Raw genomic sequence first — 24,674 nt, 5'->3', positions numbered from 1 at the left:
AAGTCTTATCCAACAAAGGTTTCTGGCAAGACAATATGATCCAAGACATCTGAGAGTCACCAGAACTTTTCTCACGAAATTCCATTTCTATTTTCTTTTTCACTTGAAATATAGTTAATTTACAATGTTGTGTTTGCTTCAAGTATACAGCAAAGTGATTTAGTTATACTGCATAAAAATATAAATTTAAAAAATAAAAAACTATTAAAAAATATATATGTATGGAAAAGAATCTGAAAAGGATATACATATATATGGATATATGGATATACATATACATATATGTGTATGTATGTATTCTTTTTCAGATTCTTTTCCACTCTAGGTTACTGCAAGATATTGGGTATAGTGCTCTATGCTATACAGTAGGTCCTTGTTGTTCATCCATTTTATATATAGGGCATTTATGTTAAACCCAACTCCTAATTTATCTTTCCCTCCCAACTCACCAAATTCTAAACTCCTCTTTGCCCTCTACTGTTTTCTCTTTTGGAGAAGGCAATGGCACCCCACTCCAGTACTCTTGCCTGGAAAATCCCATGGATGGAGGAGCCTGGTAGGCTGCAGTCCATGGGGTCACTGAGTCAGACACGACTAAGCAACTTCACTTTCACCTTTCACTTTCATGCATTGGAGAAGGAAATGGCAACCCACTCCAGTGTTCTTGCCTGGAGAATCCCAGGGACGGGGGAGCCTGGTGGGCTGCCGTCTATGGGGTCGCACAGAGTCGGACACGACTGAAGTGACTTAGCAGCAGCAGCAGCAGCTTTCTCTTTTCACCAATCTCATTAAAACTGTAGCCAATTTAGACAGTTCATTTTTGTTATTCTCTCCTCATACTCTGTTATGTTTGACTTTGAGACCGAGAGAGGAAGAGAGGGAGCTGGGCTCACTTTCTTTTCTTCTTTTGCACACGAGATGGGAGCTAAATTAATTCACATTCATGGAAACTTTCAACCTCACAAGAGGACTATATATGCAGAAATGCAGATTACTATTATTTCTGGTAATTTTGGCATCTGTTGTTAATCAAAGTTACAGAAGACACAAATTGAATATATATTTTGAAAGATTTTCTTTTCTTTTGATTGCAATCACCTTGGAAGCTTTATTTATGTATGAGTCCCTTAAACACTTAAAATATCCACTTGTCATATTCAGGGTTAAAAAGACAATCTTCCTTAGAACCAACTAAATCTGAAACTATACAGTGCAACACACTATAGTAACCAGCCTCTGAATTTTCTTGAGGGTATAGTTTAAGGAGAGCAGTAGCACCCCAGAATTAAACTTTATAACCTTCTTTTTAATAACTTTTTGATTCTTCAGAAAGTAATCCTTTGGCTAAAATATCATCCCATTCCTTCCACCACTTCAAAGGACAGCTCAAAAATTGCTTCTTTTGTATTTTTCTCTAATTATTCCAGTCCACTCTGAATAATGTCCCAGCAGCACCTCTCTCTCTCTCTCCATGAAATAATTTTTAAATTGTCTATGATCTTTGGCACATGATAAACTCCAAACGTTATTGGCTGTGCCACAATTAAATTTCATCCAGCAAACGGTTATTAGATGTAATATTAATATTACAGCATTTTATCCAGCATTCATCCCACTTCTTTTGATAACAGAAACTTTTATTTTCTCTGGAACCTGTTCTAAGAGGTCCAGGTTGGATGGATCAACCCTTCACAATAGATGTGGGCATGTAATGTGGACTGTCCAATCAGAATGCTCCATTCTCCCGGGCCACAGCAACTGGTTCAGAGATGAATGGGGTCCACCAGAATCTCTTCAAGACATCTGTTATATGGATTTTAGAAGAGAGAACTATCTCTTTCACTAAGATTTCTAGCTATGAGTATGATGTAACTTCAGGGATAATGTTTGGCCACATGGGGAATTAGGCTATACAATCATAAAGTCTAGTAGATATGAACAGAAGCAAGAGTTTGACAGGAAAAAACAAAAAGATTGAGTCCTGCTGATATGGCTTGAATCCTTGGATAAAAATCAAGTCTAAAACCAATCACCCCTTGAATATACAAATTTCATGATTCAATACATTCTCTTTTTTTGGCTTAAGCTAGTTTGGATTTGGTTTCTGCTCCTTACAACTGAAAGAATCCTGACCAACATGAGCTATTTACTGTACCAAGCACTAAACATCTCATCTAGGGCCTCAAGTTTAGACACAGTGGCAGTTACATTCCAAAGATAACCCCTAATAAGGGAGACCTTCCCTTATTTATGTCTTTGTGTTGTCTTCTCCTACACTAAGTCTAGGCTAGCCTAGAGACTTGCTTTAACTAACAGAATGTGGTAAAAGAGATCATGGCACCAGTCCTGGGGGTGGGCCTTAAAAAGGCCTGAAGCTTCTACTTGCATGCTTTTGGGAGCCCTAGGTTATTGTGTGAGAAGTAGGACCACCCTGATGGAGAAAGCACATGGAAAAGCTATATGAAAAGGAGGAATCTTTGAGACTATGGGGAGAAGAGGGAAGGAGGGATTCAATCATCTGAGTGTCCCAGCTGAGTCCAGCCTTCCAGCAACTCCCACCAAACACATGAGGCAAAACATCTTGGATGTTCCAGCCCCATTTGCCATCAGATTACAGTCATGCAAGAAATCGCAAGATGCTTCAGAAGAAGAACTGTACAGCTGGGAACCAATCTTCTAAATCAAGAGAATCAATATAATGGTTGTTGCTCTTGGTACTAAGCTTTGGGATGATTTATTATATAGCAAAAGATAATGGAAGCAAACGTACACATCCAATAATTAAGTTTTCTCAGCTCCAGAAGGAGCCAAATTCAGGGCATGCAATCCAGCCAATTTTGCTTTCCTTTTTTTAAAGTAAAATTCTTGATATGAATTGAAGTAGTCTCTATAATTGATCAAGATAAAGAGATATGATGTAACTTTATATCCAAATTTCAACAGTGGTGAGTAATAATTTAAGATGCCAAGCTTTACTGAGGATTGACAGGATTAAAAGCTAAATTTTACCAGATTCACTAGATTCTACTCTGTCTGTAAGGAATAGTCTTGGTTTTAGTTTGCAGAGAAGAAATTATTGAAAGGATTCTGGGTAAGTCATAGATGATTCAGAAAGACTGAAGAATCAGACCTGGAAAGTGAGCAGGAATGAACAATGTTAGGGATCAGGGCCCAAGTCACTCCAGAATCACTCTTCAAGGACAGTTTTCTGAAGAGACCACTACTGCTGCTGCTACACACAGAACCCCACGTGTTGCTCTGCTGCCGGCAGAAATGGATGTTGACCGCGTCACGGCCATGGCCACTGACTCAGGTGACTGACAGCTACCACTACTGCTGATGCCACACCACAAGACTCCCCACCACCCCTGGGCTCGTCCTGGGCTCCCTGATTAGTTTCGAGTGGGTGCATCCGAATGGCCCAGCTGAGGGTGGGTCACCACAGAGTGAGCAGGCCTGGCCTTTGTGTTTTTATAATGGGAAATGGGCCCTGCCTCTCTCCAAGGCCACATTGTGGGGAATTCCCTAAACACAGGAAGAGACGTAGAAGCTAAGTGGACAAAAAAATGACACGTGTCACTCATATCACTACTGTATTTTCCTTTAAAAGTGACTGGGTTTTCTACTGATACAACAAAAAGACATAGCTTCTTGCTTCCCTTCCTTTTTGGATATATTAAATTCATTTGAAAAAATCAAAGTAGCTTCTTAAAAGCTATTTTAGACAACTTCATCAGTCACTGTATTACCACCACACGTAGGTGTTTTCCTGATATTTGGAGAATTGAGGTGTACACTTGGCAGTGAGCCCTCTCTCTCTGGGCTCTCTGGTCTAGCCTTCCTCCCTGACCTGGACACCGTCTAATGCTGCTGTTGCTGGGCCAGGTCTCTTGGATGTCCCACCCCCATCCTGGCCTTGTTGAGCTCAACAATGACTATTGAACATTCCTAGACAGGACCTTGGTGCTATGCTAAAATCCACTCTCGTCACCTTTTTGATTTTCTTTTGTTTATCCCTACAGGCCTACAAAACAATCTCTCCTTTCCTTTTCCCTGAAGGAAGATTAAAAAAATATTACCCCTCCTTTAAAAGCCCTTTCAACTAGGTGGAACACCTTATCATTGTTTTAATAGAGTCTATAAAATCATTGAGGCCCTGGTCTATCTTCTTGAAATACTAACACATTACATTGTCATGAGCTGTATAGCACAACAGCTAAAATGCAGCCAGACCTGGCTTTGAATCATGGTTCTGTCGTCAGTTGTGTAGACCTTGGGTTACTTAATCTTTCAGAGACTCAATTTTCCCATTTGTAGAATGAAAATGCTAATAGATAGGCACACTAAGTTATCATAAGGATTAAATAAGATAATGTGTGTAAATCACGCAAGCAGAATGCCTTACACAAAGTACTCAATACAACAGTTATTAGCAATACAAATAAAAATAATAAAAAATATTTATTTTAAGCAATTTGCTGTTACTATATGCGGAAAAAGGAAATGTTGTGACAGAATTACAGAGCTATAAAAACTTCATGATATGGCATCAAAAGAAAATCAGGGGTTACAGTTAATCAGATATTCTGGCCTATACTGAGATATCATACTGAGTCATCAATTTTTAAAAGACAGAATATAGGAAAATACATGTAATGCTCAAACTATGCTGAATGCAGTAGTCTTCTTTGATGGCGGACAGGATCTTCCATTCTCAGGGGCAAACATCATGAACCTCAATTATCATTGCAATGAAAAAACACAGAAGTACCAGTCTGTATGGTTTTTTTTTTTTGTGCAGAAGAATTATTAGTAACCAATTCTTGCTGCTCTTCTATTTGGTTCTAAATATAAACACTATTTCAAAGGAAGAGATTCATATGGGAAAAAGAAAAACAAACTTATTGTTCTAAGAAAAGGACAGTCTGATGGAGATTTAAGAAAACCTTTGAAGTTAGGATTTATAATGCCTCACTCATCAGGAAAGGACAAGACAGATTAGACGGAATAAAAAAACTTAATATTCATATTAATTGAGTTAAAAGGAACTGTGAACATGTATAATGTATTGTTCACGTCTTTAGGAGTGAGCTAGCCTTCATGCCAACAGCGGGATACCCGTGTGTGGTGGTTGCCACGCCGGCCAGTGTCTAGTCCTGCCTACTGGATCTGTCTGGGTGAGGATCCCTTTTAAGACAGTTGCCAAAAGGGAATTTCTCTCTCATTTTCCAGGTTAGCTAACAAAGAGGGGTGGATATTATCCGAGCAGATCTGCACAGGTGCTGTCAGAAGAAAAGGACCTCAGGAAAGCAACTGAAGGTTTTACTGAAAAAACTGCATTTTTCTCCTGTAATTTAAAAAAACGAAAGAGAGTTATTAGAATCTCTCTGGCTTCGGGGCCCATAATTTAAACATATGCCATTGGTGAGGAGCCTCAAAATGCCTGAGAGCAGGTTCCTTCCCTCCACACAACAAAAAGTAAATATTTAAGGCTCATTAGAGGAACTGGCAAATAGCTGAGAGCCAATAGCTACAAACTTTAACGAAGGCAATCAGTTCCCTGGCAGACATATGCTTCCCCTGTTCAAATGTTAGTTATGCGTCATTATCACTTCAGTACTTTCATCCCTGGAGAACCAGGAAACCAAAAAGGGGAGAAAGAAAGCAAAATTTCTGAAAACCGAAAAGTAAAAATTCTTTAGTGCTATATAATTAAAGTTAACAACAGAAACACACCTACCACCACATACATGGGGCTGAGACAAGTCGAAACTTCAAATGACTATCACAGCAAGTAATTATGTTTTTCACAAACATTTGAAACCTATTATTACTTTCACAGCGGCACACATCAACAGAAGACTGTCACCTAAGGGAGAAATGGGGAAACTGGGCTGTAATTAATTTCCGGTCAAATATATTATGTAGCCTTTAATGTTGTCAATAAAATGCTTGAGCTGCTAAAAATCACCAACCTCTCCCTCCTTCCTCTGTCCCTGGTACCCCAAAATGTTTAATCAGCATCTTTGTGAAACAGATTGCCAAAAGGATCAAGAGACACGGTGTTAACGCCGGCTGCAGAGTAAAGACCATTGATCCGCTCCTTTCCTTCACCCAGGTATCAAGAGAGAGATGTCAATCAAGAACCGGCCTCTCCGACCCCCACTTGCTTTTTTCCTCATTTGACTCCATCTCTAATCGACAAAAAACGGAAGGTGTACAATTCTTTGGAGAAATTTAAACATGTAGATGCCAGGCAACGGAAATCATTATAGCAGCAACATATCCTTAAAGGTTAGAACACAAAGATTAAGAGACCCTCCAGGAAAAAGTGAAATGGCTGATCTGAATAAAACCTTTCCATCAACTGGAAAACCACAGCGCAGCAAAGGAGATGGAGAGCTATAGCTGGTGTGACATTTCTATTTTTGAGTACCTACATGTTTATTTTTTGAATTACTGTTCAGAGCCTTATGAGACCTTTATAGGTCATGCAAGAAACAGTAGCCAGCTTCTCTATCTGTCTAACTCCCCAGTACACGGGGTGAGCAATGCTACAACCATGATCTCGACTGTGAAAGAAACAGGCCTTCACCACTTCTTTCTCCATTTATTCATCCAGCCATACACACATGCATTAATTTGTTCATCCTATCAACAAACATTAAAATGCCTGTTACATGCTGTGTATCTCAGAAATCTTTACAGTGTCTTTGTGGAATCAGACTGAAGTTCACTTCCCTCCTTTTAAAAGTCTTTCCTGGGATGGTCTCTTTTGAGAGCTAGGGGTTGGGGTGGAGCTCTAGACCCCTGAATCCCATCTCTGGCTGCACAAGTCTAATCTACAAGATACCCTTGAGTTGATTTTCTAGTCAAACACTCGTTTTATAGATGAGGAAACTTCAGCCAAGAGAGCTGAAGTGATGGGCACAAGTTTATGCAAAAATCATGGGTTGAATTTGTTTACCAGCCTCCCACTAGATAACAAAACACTACTTTGTTCACCCCCAAACTTCCAAGAACACAACTTGACTCTTCCTCAAAACAATAATGGTGACTCCATAAGGGGTTTTAAATGATGAAAAGTGCTTTCAGATAATTTTTACTTTCATTGCCTGCAACAGGAGAAAAAAAGGGTAAAGGAGAAGAAAGGAGAATAAGAGGGTAAAAGAAAAATGGCCTGGATATTGTAGAGTCTCAAAGAACATGAGGTTAGACCAGTACTCCACCAAAAGAGTCCTAAAACTGCCTGCATCAGGATCCCTGGGCACCTGTTAAACAAACTGCAGAAGCCTGGGCCCCACCCTCAACTGCCTCAATCAGAATTTTTATGGATGGCGTCAGAGAATTCTACCAAAAGCAAGTTCCCCGGGAAATTCTTACACTCTCTGGCTTTTGAGGACCACTTGGCACAGTGTTTTTAAAGCAAAGGCGTACGTACTTGGGATTAATCATAGCGTTAACTGGAAATATGAATCGTGTAGTGGTTCTAATTTGCGCTATGATTCCAAGAGCATGGTCTTGGGCATCCAGTGCTGTTGCTCCTGGACAGCTGATTGGAAAGTGGGCAGGTGACCAGCAAGCAGCACGGAGTACCTACTGGTTGAGCAAAACCAGTGCCAACACGTTCGTGAATGAGGAATCTGCAGTCCTCCAGTGATACTGCTAATTAAAGCTAACTACAGCTGCCAAGACCAGAGCTCGATGGAGACACACAACCAGAAAAAATAAAGGAACGGAAAAGAGAAGAGCCTAATTGAAAAATAAAATCATATTTTAATTAAACAAAGCAAAGCAGAAACCTAGGATTTACCAAATGACAGCCCTGGTTCCACATGGTTAAGGACATTCGGAGACTTTGGGGTTGGACTGACCTAAGTTTGAATCCTGAAGCTCATTATTGTGTAAACTGGGAATTTACTTAGCCTCCTCAAGCTTTAGCTTTTGTTTTATTTGCAACTAGAAAATGGGGTGATAATAGCTACATATGGAGTTTCAGGAAGGATTCAGTGAACCAGTGTAGGTAACACATTTCCTAAGGTTCATGTCATTCACTGAATTCAATTATGTAATACTAACAGTGACTACTCTTTCATTAAAATGGGAATATATCATCATCGTCACTGGGAGAAAGTAAATAATTAAGCCTCTAGGTGATCTACACTAAAGTTACTTGACGGCTAGATGCTGTCTTTGCTTTAGTAAAAGCAGTCTGCAGCCACAGGTCTATCAAGCACATGTTTATTTCTTGGTAACCTATCTATAACTAGCTATGGATGCTCTCTGAAACATGCAAGGAAATTCATATTCATCAAGCATGCTTGGAAACTCACATTACATTCATGAACACTTTAGGCTGCTGACTATTACAGAGAAGAAAAGGAAAACAAAAGACAAATTTCAGAAACCGAAAGAGAGCAAAACGCAATCATGGTAACTAGCCACGAGAACTTTATAAAGAAGTGGGGAGGAAGAACATGTTAGTAAGAATTAGAGCAATAAAGTATTACACAATAGGTACAGATGAAGATGGTGGGATGGCATCACTGACTTAATGGATATGAGTCTGAGCAAACTCCGGGAGATTGATGTTTGGGTGAAGTTTGGGTGAAGTTCAGGTGAAGGACAGGGAAGCCTGGTGTGCTGCAGTCTATGGGGTCACAAAGAGTAGGACACTTTGAGTAGTCATACTTTGTGACCGAACAACAGCAAATGAAGAACCATATGGATATACTAAGGTATTATTTAATAATTACAGAGGGTAGAAAATTGAGGTGGAGAGGAAAAGAGATGATAAGGTGAGAAATGGATACAGACCTGACTGTTACGGGGGTTGAGCGAGCAAAATGGTCTGGCTGGGTGCTGACCACTGAGCTCATTGCAGCCACTTGGCCTCCCTTCAGCACTATTCCCTTAGACCTGGCAAAGCAGGGGGTGAGAATGGAGAGAAGGGCTTTCTGTATAACATGGAACAAGAGAGGCAGTGCAGAAGGAAGTCTGGCCTCCATATGATTTGTAAGGGGCTGTAGCTCTGTTGATACCACTATAGCCAATTGTGCCCGTTTCTTCCTTTTAAGCATCAAAATTAAACCCTCTGCCTTTATTTATAAGACAAGAAACGTGTCAGCTTCCAGTCTCAAGTTTTTCAGTAAGGATTTTAATAGAGTGATCATTAGAATGATCTTTCCCCTGCTTTAGTCATGGAATAAGCGTAATGTCTTTCTAGAACAATACAATCCTTTCCTGGCAGAAAAATGGCCTCACTGGGTGAATTAAATTTAATTTCTGCACTATGGTGACTACAGAGGCCGTGCAGGGGATATAAATAGCACAACTTGATGAGAGATTCTGGACAAGTCACTTGTGATTTCTGTTCCATAGGATCTTTATTGGATATAATAACACCTGCCATCTATGCTAATCTCTGAATCATCCGACCCTAGCACATGGGCAACAAAGGGAAGATGACGACTATGGCTGCCAATAATCTCGGGTAACCCTAAATTATACATTGACATTATATATGAACAAGGTATGGTGACATTAATTGAGCATAATCAAAAGAAATCTTACTTAAAGCTCACACACTAGATAGGTTTATAAGGAATCAAACACCAATACTGACAGGTATTATTTTTTGAGAGCCTTCTGAGTACTCATTGTTCTGCTGTGCTCTCAGGGGATATGAAGACCAGTAGGCATACCCACCTAATTAATAAAGCAATTAATTACCAATTAGTTGGCAGAATGTATGGAACCTACTATGAGTGCAGTAAACACAGAAAAAGGAGATCAGTAGAAAGCGGTATTGTTAGAAACAGGTATGGTCAGGAACAAAGTCAAATACAAGTTTAATTAGGGGGAATGTAATGGTATTTAAATCTACTTGTAATAATATTTACAAAAATTGCCTCAGAGATCATGCCACACAAAGTTTTGTTTTGTCACTAAATTTTAATAACTGGAATATTTCCTTCTTCCACGGAGCAAAAGCCATGTAGCTGCTTGTATTTCCCCAATGACTTGGGCACCTAGGAAAGTCAGAGTTAGCTTTGCATCACTGGGAAACTCTGGAGATGTAACAGAATTTTTAGTGGCATCATCACTGAAAGAATTTTGATAGCAGACTAATTTCTCCTGCAAAATTAACCACAAATTCACATGGTTAGTAATCCTGAGCCACAGTTCTGGAATATATGACAGGTAAAGGTTGGAAAAAGGATGCATTACCCCAGAATCAGAAAGGCAGATAAGACTAATAGCACAATAAATTTGGGGGAAAATGTGACGATAATGGGAAAATACATATATATATATATATATATATATTAGGAATAGAGTTGCTCTTCAAGCAAGGCAGTCTAAGGAAATTTAATGTGATAGGCGAGGAGATTTTATTATTTTCACCTCTGAAGCCTACCACTGAGGTAGCCCCCCGCTCCTGACTCATCAAAGTGACAGGGAGTTAAGAGACCACAGATCTGTCTGGATGTCCGTGGGTGTTTCCAGTAGATGGCAGCATGTCATTGCTAATCCCTACCTATCAAACAGCTCCCTGGTCACTTCAGATAGGAAAACCCATAATAACCTTTTCTGCAGAAATCCAAAGTAATGTCCCTGGGACAATAGGTCTGTAGAAATCACGTCTACCAAAGCAGCTCCCTTGGAAGGGATTCAATATTCTCAGCTACGCCAGAGGTCATCGCTGGCCTTAGAGAAAGTACAAGGTCAAGGATAAAGCAGGAGGCCAAGCTGCTATGCTTAGGCTGGCTTTGTCACTCGCTCTGCTGCCTTGAGGAAAGCATTTAAACGGTCTACCTCAAAGTGGAGTTGGGAGAAATTAAAATGAGAAAATGTGTTCATTGATTGGGAAGAAAGATGCTGATCATTTTGCGGGGAGAGTCCCATGTCAGCGCAGGTAGCAATTTCATGTGGTGCTCTTTGCTGGTTCTTGTACTGTGGGGTCATCCCTTCCCTGTCCTCTTCTGGGGTCCCTCTTCCTTCTCATGCCCTTTACATGCTGGTGTTCTCCGTCTCCTCTCAAATTTTTTTTTTTTAGGTGTGCCATGCAGCTTGTGGGATATTAGTTCCCTGACCAGGGACCAAACCCATGACACCTGCAGTGGAAGCGCGGAGGGGTTCCACTAGTCTAACCACTGGACTGCCACAGAAGTCTTGTCCTCCAATGGTCTTAAATAACAACCTCAAGCTGATGATTCCCCAAACTGTTCAAACCAGGCCCCTCCCCTCCTCCACTCTTCTCCAAGCTTCTAGCTTACATGCCCAGTTGCACATGAGCCATCTCCACTGGAAATCTCAAACACATCTTAACACTTGTTACATCCACTGATGATCTTCCTTCCGCCAAGCCTACTCCTCCCTCTTCCTATAGGCTTATCTGATTTAACAGTGTGGGGACCCACGTAGACACCCACGTTAGAGAGTGGAGGGTCAAACCTGATCCATTTTTCTTTATCCTCAACATTCAATCACTCCTTACATCCTGCACATTTCAGCTCATTTATACATCTCGAATCTGTCCCCTCCATCTCCACCAGGACTGACCTAGTTCAGGCTCTACTCATCTCTCTCTTTCTCTACAATTACCTTCCAATTGGTCTGCAAGGCCTCTAGGGTTATTGCCCTCAAGGCCATTTTCTATATAGTTGCTGAAATAATCTTAGAAAACAAATCTGACCATCTCACTTTTCTGCTTAAAGCTCTTTAGGCCACAACAAGGTTAAAGTTATCATGCCACAAATATTTACTGAATTCCTACTGAAGACCCTTGAGAGTCCCTTGGACTGCAAGGAGATCAAACCAGTTGATCCTAAAGGAAATCAACCCTGAATACTCATGGCAAGGAATCACGCTAAAGCTCTGATACTTCGGGCACCTGATGTGAAGAGCATACTTATTGGAAAATATCCTGATGCTGGGAGATACTGAAGGCAAAAGAAGGCGGAGGCAGCAGTAGAGGATAAGATGGTTAGATAGCATCACAGGCTCAATGGACATGAGTCTGATCAAGCTCCTGGAGATAGTGGAGGACAGAGGAGCCTGCGTGCTGCTGTCCATGGGGCTGCAAAGAGTTAGACACAATTTAGTGGCTGCACAACAATACTGCATGCCAGGTATTGTTCTTAGCCCTGGAGATACAGAAATGAACAAGAATTCTTGCCTTCTAGAGTTCATAGACATGGAACAAAGAAACAAGTATATATTAAATACGTCAGATGGTGGTATGTGCTAAAACATAAATCAGGGTAAGGAATACAGGGAGTGCAGAGAGGAGAAGCAAGCGTGTCTTGGAACTGTAGAGAGAAGGCCTCTGATAAGGCGGGGCTTCTCTTGAGCCAGCTCTGGTCTCCCCTCAGGTCTTAGATTTCACCACTTCCTGCCTTGAGCATCTGCTCCAATCACCCTGAACTCCCCTTTCTGTTCCAAATGGCTCTCTCCCTATCCTGGATGATTTCAGTTAAGATTAGTATTGAGATTTTCCCTGGTGGTCCAGTGGCTGACTTCATGCTCCCAATGCAGGGGACCCAGGTTCGATCCCTGGTCACGGAATTAGATCCCACATGCTGTAACTCAGTTAGCACGCCACAGCTATGGCCCAGCATAGCCAAACAAACAAATACTTAGAAAAAAGATTAGTATAAGTATTATCTCCTCCAAAATTCTGTCTTGATCTCTTTCAGATAGGTTAGGGAAACTGAAAAAGAGTGAGATATTTCCTTTACAAAGCTCCCCACTAATGTGAGTACAAAACTTGGGCAACTTATTTCCTATAACATTTAGGACTTTTAAAACCTTTAAAGTTCAACCTTTTAAAAAATTGAAGTATAACTGACATATAGCACTGTGTCAGCTTTTCTTTTCTAAAAACAAAAACAAAAACAAAACAGCTTTATTGAGAGGTAATTCCCATGCCATACAATTCATTCATTAAAAGTGTACAATTAAATGTCTTTTAATATATTTGTAAGGCTGTACAACTGTCAACACAATTTATCTTAGAACCACCCCAAAAGGAGACCTTGTACCCATGTCCCATTTCCTTCCAACCCACTAGCTCTAAGTAACCCCTATGCATTCTACTTCTATAACACTGGTTATTTTGAGCATTTCATATCAACAGAGTTAACCATATGATCTTTTGTGACTAGCTCCTTTCACTTAAAGTTTGCAAGGTTTATCCATGTTGTATCATATATTAGTACTTTTGTATTTATAGCTGAATAAATCTATTGTACATATGGATTGATCATATTTTATTTATTAGTTGATGGTTACCTCGGCAGTCTCCACTTTTCAGCTTTTATGAATAATGTTGCTCTGAACATTTATGTACAAATTTCTGTGGAGATATAAATTTTCATTTCTCTTGGGTATCTACCCAGGAGTGGAATTTCTGGATCATATGGATGCCAAGTGACGTGGGTTCGATCCCTGGGTCAGGAAGATCCCCTGGAGGAGGAAATGGTAACCCACTCCAGGATTCTTTTTTTTTTTTTTTTAAGTTTTATTTATTTGGCTGCACCAGGTCTCAGTTGCAGCATGTAGGATCCAGTTCTCTGACCAGGAACGGAACCCCAGCCATCTGCATTAAGAGTACAGGGTCTTAGCCACTGGACTTCCGGAAAGTCCCCCACTCCAGTATTCCTGCCTGGAAAATTCCATGAACAGAGGAGCCTGGTGAGCTACAGTCCATCAGGTCCCAAAGAGATGGACACGACTGAACACATCCACGTGCGCGTGTGCACACACAAACAGTAACTCTATGGCTAACTTTTTGAGGAACTTACGAATTGTCTTCCAAAGCGATTGTACCATTTTATATTCCTATCAGCAATGTGTTGATATGAGTGTTCTAGTTTCTCCACATTCTCTCCAACACTTGCTATTGTCTGCCTTTGTGATTACAGTAATCCAACACTTGCTATTGTCTTTTTGATTATAGTAATCCTGGTAGCTGTGATGTAGTATTTTATTGTGATTTTGGTTTGCATTTCCCTAGTAACAAATAGTGTTGAGCATCTTTTCATATGTACACTGGCCATCTATATATGTCTTGTTAGACAAATGTTTATTAAATTTTTTGCCCATTTTTTAATTAATAGATTTTATTTTTTCCCAACAGTTTTAGACTAATAGAAAAATTGGGAAGATAGAACAGAGATTTCCTGTTTAACTTATACCCAAATTCCCTATTAATATCTTACATTAGTATGATACATTTAGCGCAACTGATGAACCTCTATTGATAAATTATTAACTGAAGTCCATAGTTTATTCACATTTCCTTAGTTTTTACCTAATGTCCTTTCTCTGTTTCAGAATCCTACCTAGGATATCACATTACATGTACTTATCATGTCTTCTTAGGTTCCTCTTGGCTATTACAGCTTCTTAGATTTTCCTTGGTTTTAACAAACTTGGCAGTTTTGAGGAGAATTGGATGGGTATTTTGCAGGATCTTCATGCACTGGAATTTATTTGATACTTTTTATTATACAGGTCATGATTTATGCATATTGATGTTGACCTTGATTATCTGGCTGAAATACTATTTGTCAGACTTTTCCACTATAAGGTTACTCCCCCACATTCCACATGTACTCTTTGGAGGGAAGTCATTATGTGTAACCAGCCTTAACAAGTGGGCCTCTACCTTTAGATTAGCTCCATAATCTATCTGGAATGCTTCTGCACAGATTTTTCTCTTCCTCCTTGTTTATTACTGTATTCAACCATTTACAGCAGTATGGACTTACGGATATTTACTTGATAGTTTGGGTTAATATTCAGTAGTACTTTGTTTATTCTGTTGCCCAAATGGTCCCCTCTTTGTCATTGGGAGCTCTTCCAGTTGGTTCCTGTGCCTCTTGGACACACTGTGTTATGTGTGTGCGTGTGTTTAGTACTTCCTTACTTTCTGGTACTATAGCGAAGTCGCTCAGTCATGTCCAACTCTTTGCAACCCCACAGACTGTAGTCCGCCAGGCTCCTCAGTCTGTGGGATTTTCCAGGCAAGAATACTGGAGTGGGTTGCCATTTCCTTATCCAGGGGATCGTCAGAAAGTATTAATACTACAGGCTCATCTTGTCTATTTCTTGTTCCAGTCCTACTATCAGTCATTTTTTGCAGGAGCCCTGCTTCCTTTTATTGAAGAACAGTACTTAGAACCAGACTGGGGTACTAGGTATGCAGCATTGCTACTGGGATATCTTTACCTAGTCTTTAATTAGATTATTTGCTTTTGTATTATTGAGTTGCAAGAGTTCTATATATATTCTGGATATAAATCCCTACGAGATATGTGATATCCAAATATTTTCTCCCATTCTATTGGTGATCTTTTCACTTTCTTGATTCAATCTCTTATTGAGTCAAACAAATATGATGTACTGTACTTCTCCATATAGACCTATGTCCAGAGGAGGCAGTTCAGGTAAGATATTTTTCTTCTTTTGTTCCTAGGTACCAAATGGTTTACTCTCTATCAGTGAAGGTTTTTCTGTTGTCTTCTGTGGAGTAGACGTTCCCACTCCATAGAGTACTATATATAGGAGATACAGGACTTGGTTAAGTCAACATGTGCAGAACAGCTTCAGAGCTAACTTGGAGCTTCTGGAAGAGGAACTGGGGCTAAAGAGGGGTGGGGCACCTAGGAGCAGAGACTGCCATCATTAAAAGCAAATTCACTTAACTGTGTGCTCTGCTTAGTTGCTCAGTTGTGTCTGACTCTTTGTGACCCCATGGACTGTAGCCCTCCAGACTCCTCTGTCCATGGGGATTCTCCAGGCAAGAATACTGGAGTGGATTGCCATGCCCTCCTCCAGAGGATCTTCCCAACTCAAGGATTGAACTCAGGTCTCCCCATATGGCAAGCAGATTCTTTATTATCTGAGCCACCAGGGACGTCCCCATTGGTTAGTATCTCTCTAAGAGTGATCACAACTCCGCTTCGTCTTGGGAAATGGATGAGTACCTATGCTGGGAAGAGCAGGGCTTTCTTCCTAACTATTCAATGAGAAAAAAAGAACCGCCAATTTGGTCTTTTATATATCACACTAGAATCACACTAACTGCATTTCTCTTTGCACTGAATGCTTCAGACCTTACCATGGAACTGAGGAGTGAGCAGCCTTCCCTAAATACATTTCAAGTTTGTTGCTATACTTGGTAAGTTGTAGGGCAGATAAAGGAATGAAAACCAAAGCATTTCAGATATCCGATCAAGTCTACTAGTGGCTGATTCTCTATCCTGAGCTCATTTAACCTACTGGCAGCATTGAACACAGATGAAGACACTCTTCTCTTCAAACATTTTCTTCATTTCTAGGACACAAACCTCTCCTGGTTCTTTTCCGACTTTATTGGCTTCTCCTTTTCAGGTTCTTTTGCTGGTTCTTTCCCAGTATTCCAACATCTAAGCAGTGGAGGACCCAGGACCAATTCTTGGTCACCCTTCTTTCTGCTCTACTCATTCTCATTGCAGTCTCACTTCTCACTCTGTCTCACGGCTTCAACATCACATTTATAAGCCTAATGAGCCCCAAATCCCATTTCTAGTCTGTATCTCTTCCTTGCAAAAGCAGAGACATCACTTTGCCAACAAAGGTCCGTAGAGTCAAAGCTGTGGTTTTCCCAGTAGTCATGTACAGATGTGAGGCTGGACCATAAAGAAGCCTGAGCGCCAAATAATTGATGCTTTCAAACTGTGGTGCTAGAGAAGACTCTTGAGAGTCCCTTGGACAGCAAGGAGAGCAAACGAGTTAATCCTAAAGGAAATCAGTCCTGAATATTCGGTGGAAGGACTGATGCTGAAGCTGAAGCTCTGATACTTGGGTCACCTGATGAGAAGAGCTGATTCACTGGAAAAGACTATGATGCTGGGAAAGACTGAGGGCAGGAGGAGAAGGGGGAGGCAGAGGATGAGATGGTTGGATGGCATCATCAACTCAATGGACATGAGTCTGAGTAAACTCCAGGAGGTAGTAAAGGATGGGGAAGCCTGGCGTGCTGCAGTCCATGGGGTCACAAAGAGTCAGACATGACTGAGAGACTGAACAACAACCACCTCTTTCCTGAACTCTAGATTTGTTTATCCAGGTCTCTCTTCTTTACCTCTATTTAGACATCTAATCAGCATCTCAAACTTCATATTTCTAAATCCAAACTCTTGATAGCCTCTTGATAGCCTCTGCCCCCTCAACTCAACCTGCCTTTCCCATCATCTGGCTCATTTTCATTTCAATAAATGAAAATACCATCCTTCGAATTGCTCAGAACAAAAATCTTGGGGTCACTTGTTCACTTCCAATCCCTTAACAATTCCTGTTATCTCTACTTTTAAAATATATCCTAATCTGTCCATTTCTCAGCCTCTCCACTGCTACAATTGTGGTTTGAATCACCACTATTTTTCACCCAGATTATTGCAATAGTTTTCTAACAGATCCTTCTGTTTCTGCCCTTGTCTGTAATTTCCCCTCCTCAGGAAAAACAGAAAATCATCTATTTTCCACATAGCAGCCAGAGTGACTCTTTTATAAGTCAGATCATGGCATTCTTCTGTTCCAGTTCTTCTAATAGCTTCCAACCTCAAAGTAAAGGCCAATGTTATTACTGGTCTTCAAGATCTCAGCTTCTTTGATTAAATCTGTGACTCATCTCTTATTCTTTCCTTGTTTATTTACTTCAGCTTTACTGGCCTTTCTCCTGTCTTTAAATGCTAAATACATGCCTCTTTCTAGTTCTCTGCTCCTAGTGCTCCCTTCCTCAGAAGCTCCTCTATATATTTACATGACCTACTCTTCCTTTAGGTCTTTCCTCAAATGTTACCATCTCATTAAGAACTTCCCTGAACACTCAAAATCACAAATTACCTTCATTATATCTGAATACACTCTATTCTTAACATCTAATTTTTCACCATAGCACGTATCATCATCTGGCACACTTTGGATTTTACTTGTCTATTAGCTTGTCTCTCTTGCCCATAATAATATAAATTCCACAAGGGCAGGACCTAGAGAGGATGCACACTAACATTTGTTGAATGAATGAGTAAAAGGATGAGGACACTTCTTATGTGTTAGGACCTCACCACATCCTGAACCTTAGCTTTCATTTCCTTATCTGTGCCAGATTAAATAATGAGAGAGATATCAGTCTAAAGAAAACCAAAAAGACCACAGCATCAAGGAGAGATAACAGAGGTAACAGGAGAGATAAAGGAGAAAAGAGGCAACTGTAACGAGAGAGACCAATACAAAAGGGAAATGTGTGAAGAGATGGAAGTACTAGGAGGAAAATTCTGGGATTTTTTTTCCCCCCAACAATGGCTTCACTTGAACTATAAAGGCTGCCAGATTCATTACCCTGGGGATGGAAGTACTCATTCAGACTTCTCCAGTTACTCCTGACTAGTGGGTTGCTTTGAAGCACCTGACAGTTCAGGGTAAGATGTTCTTTGATTAAGTCAATTAAAGAGCACACTCATAGTGGCCTTCCACTTTCTAGCTAGTCTGTAGTGATTTTCCAGGACAATGCCTCTTTTTGAGCCTGAAAATCAACTGTTGGGTCAAAAGGGTCAAAACCATAGCAGAGATCATTACCATAGGGGACAGGGTTTCTCAGCAGTTCTGGTCATATTATGGGTTATTTTGAGCCTTTGCTCACCCAAGATTTATTCCTATTAGAGATTAGTTGGACCAAAGGTGTGTACGAAGAAAAAGACAACAGTACCATGAGTAGAAGAATTAGCATAAACGGAATGAGTCCAGATGTCTCACTTCTTTATTTTGGAAGAGTGTTCTATTTTCCACTGGTCAGGAAGGCTGTGAAAGTGAAAAGCTACAAAAGCCTTGCAACTTCTTGTTAAGTAAATTTTCTGACACATGGCAACTAGTGATTAATTACTACATTAGAAGATAACACTCCTATAGAGGTTTGCTGTACAGATGTTGTCTATGCTTGATTAGACATTGCTTAAGGAATGCTGAGACACACTGTTGCAGTCTATTATTTCTGGCTATTTTGGTATCAACTCTTATGTTTATTTTACATCACTTCACATTCAGTAGAACTGATGGAGCCCATTTCACAAAACCTGTCCCTACCAAAATCAAGAACAGGAAAAAAAACCCCAAAACACAAGGCTGTAAAGTGTCTTTAGTACATGTGTATGTAGGAGAGCAAGAGAAAATGAAGGAGAAAGAGCCTGTGAACAGTTAGTGTTCTTTCTTGTAACACTTTCTAGAAAGAAAGAATTGCAAAGGAGATGCTCTGTTTCTCAACAGCCTATAAGAAAATGATCTCACATCAGCTGGTTAAAATGTTCAGGATGTTAAACTAGACTTTGCCATTATCCAAGCTCCTTACCACAAAAAGAAGCCTTGATCTGATACCTAGTCATTCATCCAGTATACAAAGTGAGCACTTATTCTGGTTCACATACCGAGGAAACAGAAAATTTCCTGGAGCTTACAAGTCTAGCAAAGATGCGTCTTTCTGAACTGTGACCAGGACGGAATCATCTAGAGCTATATACTTAGGCTAGCCTATCTCCTCTCAAAATCCATGAACAGTAATGAGAGCAGTATCTCTCCCAAGTGGTCATCTTTTAGCTTATAGCCGCTTCCTTGGATATCGCTCCCAAATCCAACCGTGACAGGCATGGCTTCGTTGAAGAAATGCTTTGCTAGTCCATGGCCCATCAATGTCAACCTCAACACTGCCCAGTCATCATTTCACTATTCAGATGCTAGGGTTTTTAGTATGTGTGCAGGCCCCACAGTGTCTGTCAAAAGCTGTGTTAATTTACTTACTTCAGCAAAATAAAAAAAAAATCATTTAAAAAAGGATGATTGAATTTAGGAATTATATTCCTCAGAGAATTAGTAATGCTTCTCTGTATCCCTCAGGCCTCTGTGTTCTTAACTTCCCATTTTCAATGTTATTATGAATAGACTAATTCAATAATGAGATCATTCCCCATAAGGGAGGCCAAATAAATGCAGCATTCAGTCACACCTGGTTTCCCTAATCTGAGCAGGGAACGCTTTCCACCGAATTTAGCCTAAGAGAGGGAATGTAATGAACACACACACCCAAACAGAAAGAAAACGACAGAGAAGAAGGACAGAAAAGCAGAACAACAGGGCAGCAATGGAACAAATGAGTGACAACTTGGAGAAGAAAGGTGAAAGTGAAGATGTATGGCTATATGACTTCAAGACAAAGATCCTAGCATGCATGTCTTAATGACTGTCAAAGTAACACAGCATTTCATCATCCCCAGAAATTTCTCAAGAATTATTTCAAATTTTATTAAACTTCTTCAGGAATCAAAAAGTCAAGTGGAAAGACACAGAAATACTAAATTAAGAGGCAGGAGCATGCTGGACTATTAAAAACAAAAAACTTCCCAGCAATAAAGGGGTTCATGGAAAAAGTCATCCAGGTATAATCAGCAATAAAACACCAACACCACGATCATCATCCATCCTCTTCAAAACTTCTAAAGTTTTCATTAGAGCCCCAAAGATCCACTGACTAGGATTGGGAACACGTGTACACCTGTGGCGGATTCATGTTGATGTATGGCAAAACCAATACAATATTGTAAAGTAATTAGCCTCCAATCAAAATAAATAAATTTAAATTAAAAAAAAGAAAAAAAAGAGAAAGGTATGAGTAGCGTTGAGACCACATAAAGAGAGAAGATTAACTCTTACATTTGAAAAAAAGTATTACAAGGAAACCCTAAAAACTGAGATCAGCAAACCCTGAAAAGAGAAAGTCCAAACACTATTTAAAAAAAATAACCCTCAGTTACATGAAGGAATAGCATGATGAGTGATGAGTAACCATTTTCTCCCCAACAAAAGGAAGAAGAGGGGATGGATTTCAACTGGGAAAGATAGATGAGATGAAGAAATAGATTCGTGTAAAAATACATTCAGTACATGTTATTTATAATGAGAGAAAACGTAAAAAATCCCAATGTCTACAAATCTGCACATATTAATAATCAGATAAATAAATTATGATTTACTTACCCCATGAAACATTTGTTCAGGCATTAAAAAGAATATTTTCAAGGGACATTAATGGATATGGGAAAAACCATGTTTTCAAAGGTTACTAATGATATAGGAAAACACAAATTAAATGAATAGAAAACCCATTAATAATTTTGTAAAGAGAAATGATACACATGCCCATGAATGAGACTCACCTGTACACACAGCACGTGCATAAAAACCAGGAGAAAGTATATCAAACATCGCATTTTTAGATTAAAAGTTTATGAGTGATGTTTATATTCTTCTTTGTATTTTATGTTACATATTTTATGCAATGAGCACACATTACTTTTACAATTAGAAACAAAGTTACTTAAATTCCGTAGTAAAAGACCTTAGGTTAGACAATAGGAAAAATTACTGGTTTCACAGTCATTAAACATCCAATAGAATTTTATAGACTTACTTCCCTATTACCAAAGGACATCTGTTAGTTCCATTTTTTATCCTTTTCTAAAATTGAGGTATAATTGACTTATTAGTTTCAGAGGTACAGTGTAATAATTCAATATATGGATATATTGTGAAAAGATCACTGCAACAAGTTTAATTAACATCCATCACTTCTGTTTCATTTTTTAAACTAGCTTTTTAATGATTAAGAATTCATTTTTATTAATGATTTGGTAGAATGCTTTGGAATACAAACTGAGTCCCATCTACCCTCTTACCTTGCAACATCCAGGTCTGCCTCCCGTGACATGGTGATGTTGGTCAAATTCTGCTGCAGGACAAAAATGTTCCTACACATTTTCTTGATGCCAGACTCATTGATGCGCCGGAAGTACTGGGCCCCATTAATAAGGATGCAGGAGATCAGGTGTCCCAGGCCTGAGGGATGAGCACAGGGTGATGGGGAGGGAGGAGGCAGATTAACGCCATCATGAAGAAACGGACACACAGGGTTCCTCTCTCTACTCCTCAGAAAATGTAAGTGACCAAAGAAAACCTAGCTCTGATGGTTGGACCACCTGATCTTACAATGATTCTGGAGTAGTTAGATACTGCCCAAGGAGTTACCAGTGGGGACACTTCATGCTGGTACATCCACGGTTTCTGCACTGCCATATGCAGCTAAAGCCACATGCCAAGGCTTAAGAGTAGATGCTAGATTGTTTTAAATTACTGTGTAAAACTTCTGTTTTTCCTGTTGAGCTAATTTAAAGCAGAGTACCCCATATGTAAATACTATCATCTGTTTAGCCTCCTTTTCCTCCTACAAAACAGGTAGGGGTTGTACTTTTGGCTCAGAAGTTGACTGGGAACCTATGTAAATAAGAGTAAATCAATAAGAAATTGGACTCTTGGCATTAATGGTAACATACCCCAACACTGACAATGGAGTATATTTCTAAAGGAGTAACGGGAGAGAATGTAATTAGGAACAAAGTGGAAGGGAAAGCAGATCACACATGAACTGCTGAGCTCACACAAGACTCCTGGGTAGTTTGCAGGGGTCTCGTTAAGTGAGTTGTTCTCACTGTCTTAAGGTCTGTGAAATTCGACAAATTGCTGGTTAGGATGTCAACAAACTAAGAGATCCCATTTCAGGTTATCTTAGGTAATGAAGTTGAGGAATGTTGGTTCAGAACAACCCGAGGAACATGTGGGTTACCATTTTTAGAAGTTAGATTTTAATTCTAAATGCTTGGAACTAAGTAAACCTCTCTTCCTCTTTCTTCTCTTATTCTTACAAAGTTGGACTCTGGCAAGATATTTTCTCAGGAATCTGAAGTGAGTCTGACTAGTTGAGAATAGTCTACTATTTTTGTCTCACGGTGTCACTTCAGGTTCAAAGGCTCCTTCTGTCTTCAAAACAAGTTTTCCCTTGATTAGGATACATATAGGAAAAGAACAGGAGAAGGCAACATCTCTTGCTTCAGCTGCTGCTGCTGCTGCTGAGTCACTTCAGTCGTGTCCGACTCTGTGCGACCCCATGGACTGCAGCCCATCAGGCCCCCCCATCTCTGGGATTCTTCAGGCAAGAATACTGGAGTGAGTTGCCATTTCCTTCTCCAATGCATGAAAGTGAAAAGTGAAAGTGAAGTCGCTCAGTCGTGTCCGACTCTTAGCGACCCCATGGACTGCAGCCCACCAGGCTCCCCCGTCCCTGGGATTTTCCAGGCAAGAGTACTGGAGTGGGGTGCCATTGCCTTCTCCATTGCTTCAGCTACACTCACCCAATGTTGCTTTAAGATGACAAATTAGCTACTCTTCTAAGGTGAAGTAAAAAGATTTTCACTCAAAGGGACAGAAACACACACATGGATTTTACATTTAAAGCTAGACAATTTATGTGAAAAATCTCTGTAGGTTCTTTTGTTATGATGCCCTTGAGCCCATAACTTCAGGCAGAACTTTGTTCTGCAGTGGTTTAATGTGGTCTGCTCTAAGCGCAGGCTATGAGGTGATGCACTGGTTATCGAGAATAAAAAATAGATTACAGAAATAAACATACATAATAACTAAGCATGATAAATTATAATAATAAACCAGTTAAAAGTTGGTCTGCTTTGTATTATCACTATACACCAGGAATTTTAAACAATATCTGTGATTAAACATACCCCTTAAAAAATAATAAAATATTTCTCTTTGCCACACCAAGAAGACAGACCACTGTCACCTCCCCCACTGGGGCAATTCAATAATACGCCCTTGAATTTAGAAAGAGATATGACAGGGGACAGCTAGCTTTTTAAGTAGGAAATTTCCAATTTATGATTTTTTTTTTAGTTAAAATCTCTTCTGTGTCAGAGGATTATACCTTTATTGTTTCCCAGAAGGATTAGATGTCAAGAAATGTCTGGTCCAAATGAGAGGAAAACTCTGGGATGTGAATAGTGACATGTGGGACTTGGAAGAGCCAGTGTCAAAAGCCAGATGGGAATTCTGTGTGGTTAGGAGAGTGATTCGTAGATGGGTGCTATACTGTTAAAATAGACAGTATGATTGCAGTTCCCAGGACACAGAGCCTTGGGGCTGACGAACCTTTTTTTTTTTTTTTTTTAATCACTTACACGTTCTGGCTAAAGTCTTTCAGGAACATTCCCTTTCAGAACACACTTCCTCACTATGACATAATTTAATGGGAAAACAGGATTTTTTTTTGCGGGGGGGGGGGGGGGGGGGGGGGGGTGGGGAATGGGTCCTGCATTTGCCAGAACAGAATCACTTCATAAAGCAAGAAGTGGTCATGCATTGACACTTTCTTTCCATCTTCAGGCTGCCACAGTCCTTTGCACTAAGTACCTTCTTAACTTGTTTTGAGTTACACTGGCTCAATTCTGTGAGACACCAGAGATACTTTTGGCCCCAGGGTCTATGTACAAACTAACCGAAACAAGAAAAAAGGGGGTATGATTGGAAGTCTTAAAAGAGGGTCCTTTGGAGGAATTCATCGCGCAAATGATTTGGCTGGCGGCTCATTTTTCTGAATGTTGATGGCAAACACCTTTGGACAGCACTGCTGTTCACACTCTTCCTTGCTTCCTTCACTCTGAAGGCTTTTATGGATGCAGACTTCTCAGAACTGCAGCTCATCAGTGGTTTCTGTTTTCTCTTCAGACAAGAAT

At 40.0% G+C, this 24,674-nt stretch overlaps 1 protein-coding gene across 2 annotated transcripts in view; it reads right to left on the bottom strand.

Moving 5' to 3' along the window:
* EXOC4 (exocyst complex component 4) overlaps positions 1 to 24,674 on the bottom strand; it is an 807,451-nt gene that overhangs the window by 36,291 nt on the left and 746,486 nt on the right. For both annotated transcript variants that reach the window (XM_060414840.1, XM_027968812.3), the window contains exon 17: positions 21,771 to 21,930. In XM_060414840.1, coding sequence (XP_060270823.1) covers positions 21,771 to 21,930 — 160 coding nt within the window. The remainder of the gene's footprint in view (positions 1 to 21,770; positions 21,931 to 24,674) is intronic.

The sequence above is a fragment of the Ovis aries genome, chromosome 4 (genome assembly GCF_016772045.2).
Source record: "Ovis aries strain OAR_USU_Benz2616 breed Rambouillet chromosome 4, ARS-UI_Ramb_v3.0, whole genome shotgun sequence".
NCBI classification, from domain to species: Eukaryota; Metazoa; Chordata; class Mammalia; order Artiodactyla; family Bovidae; genus Ovis; species Ovis aries.
Note: the sequence above shows the minus strand (reverse complement) of the source record. Positions and strands in the feature narration are given on the sequence as shown.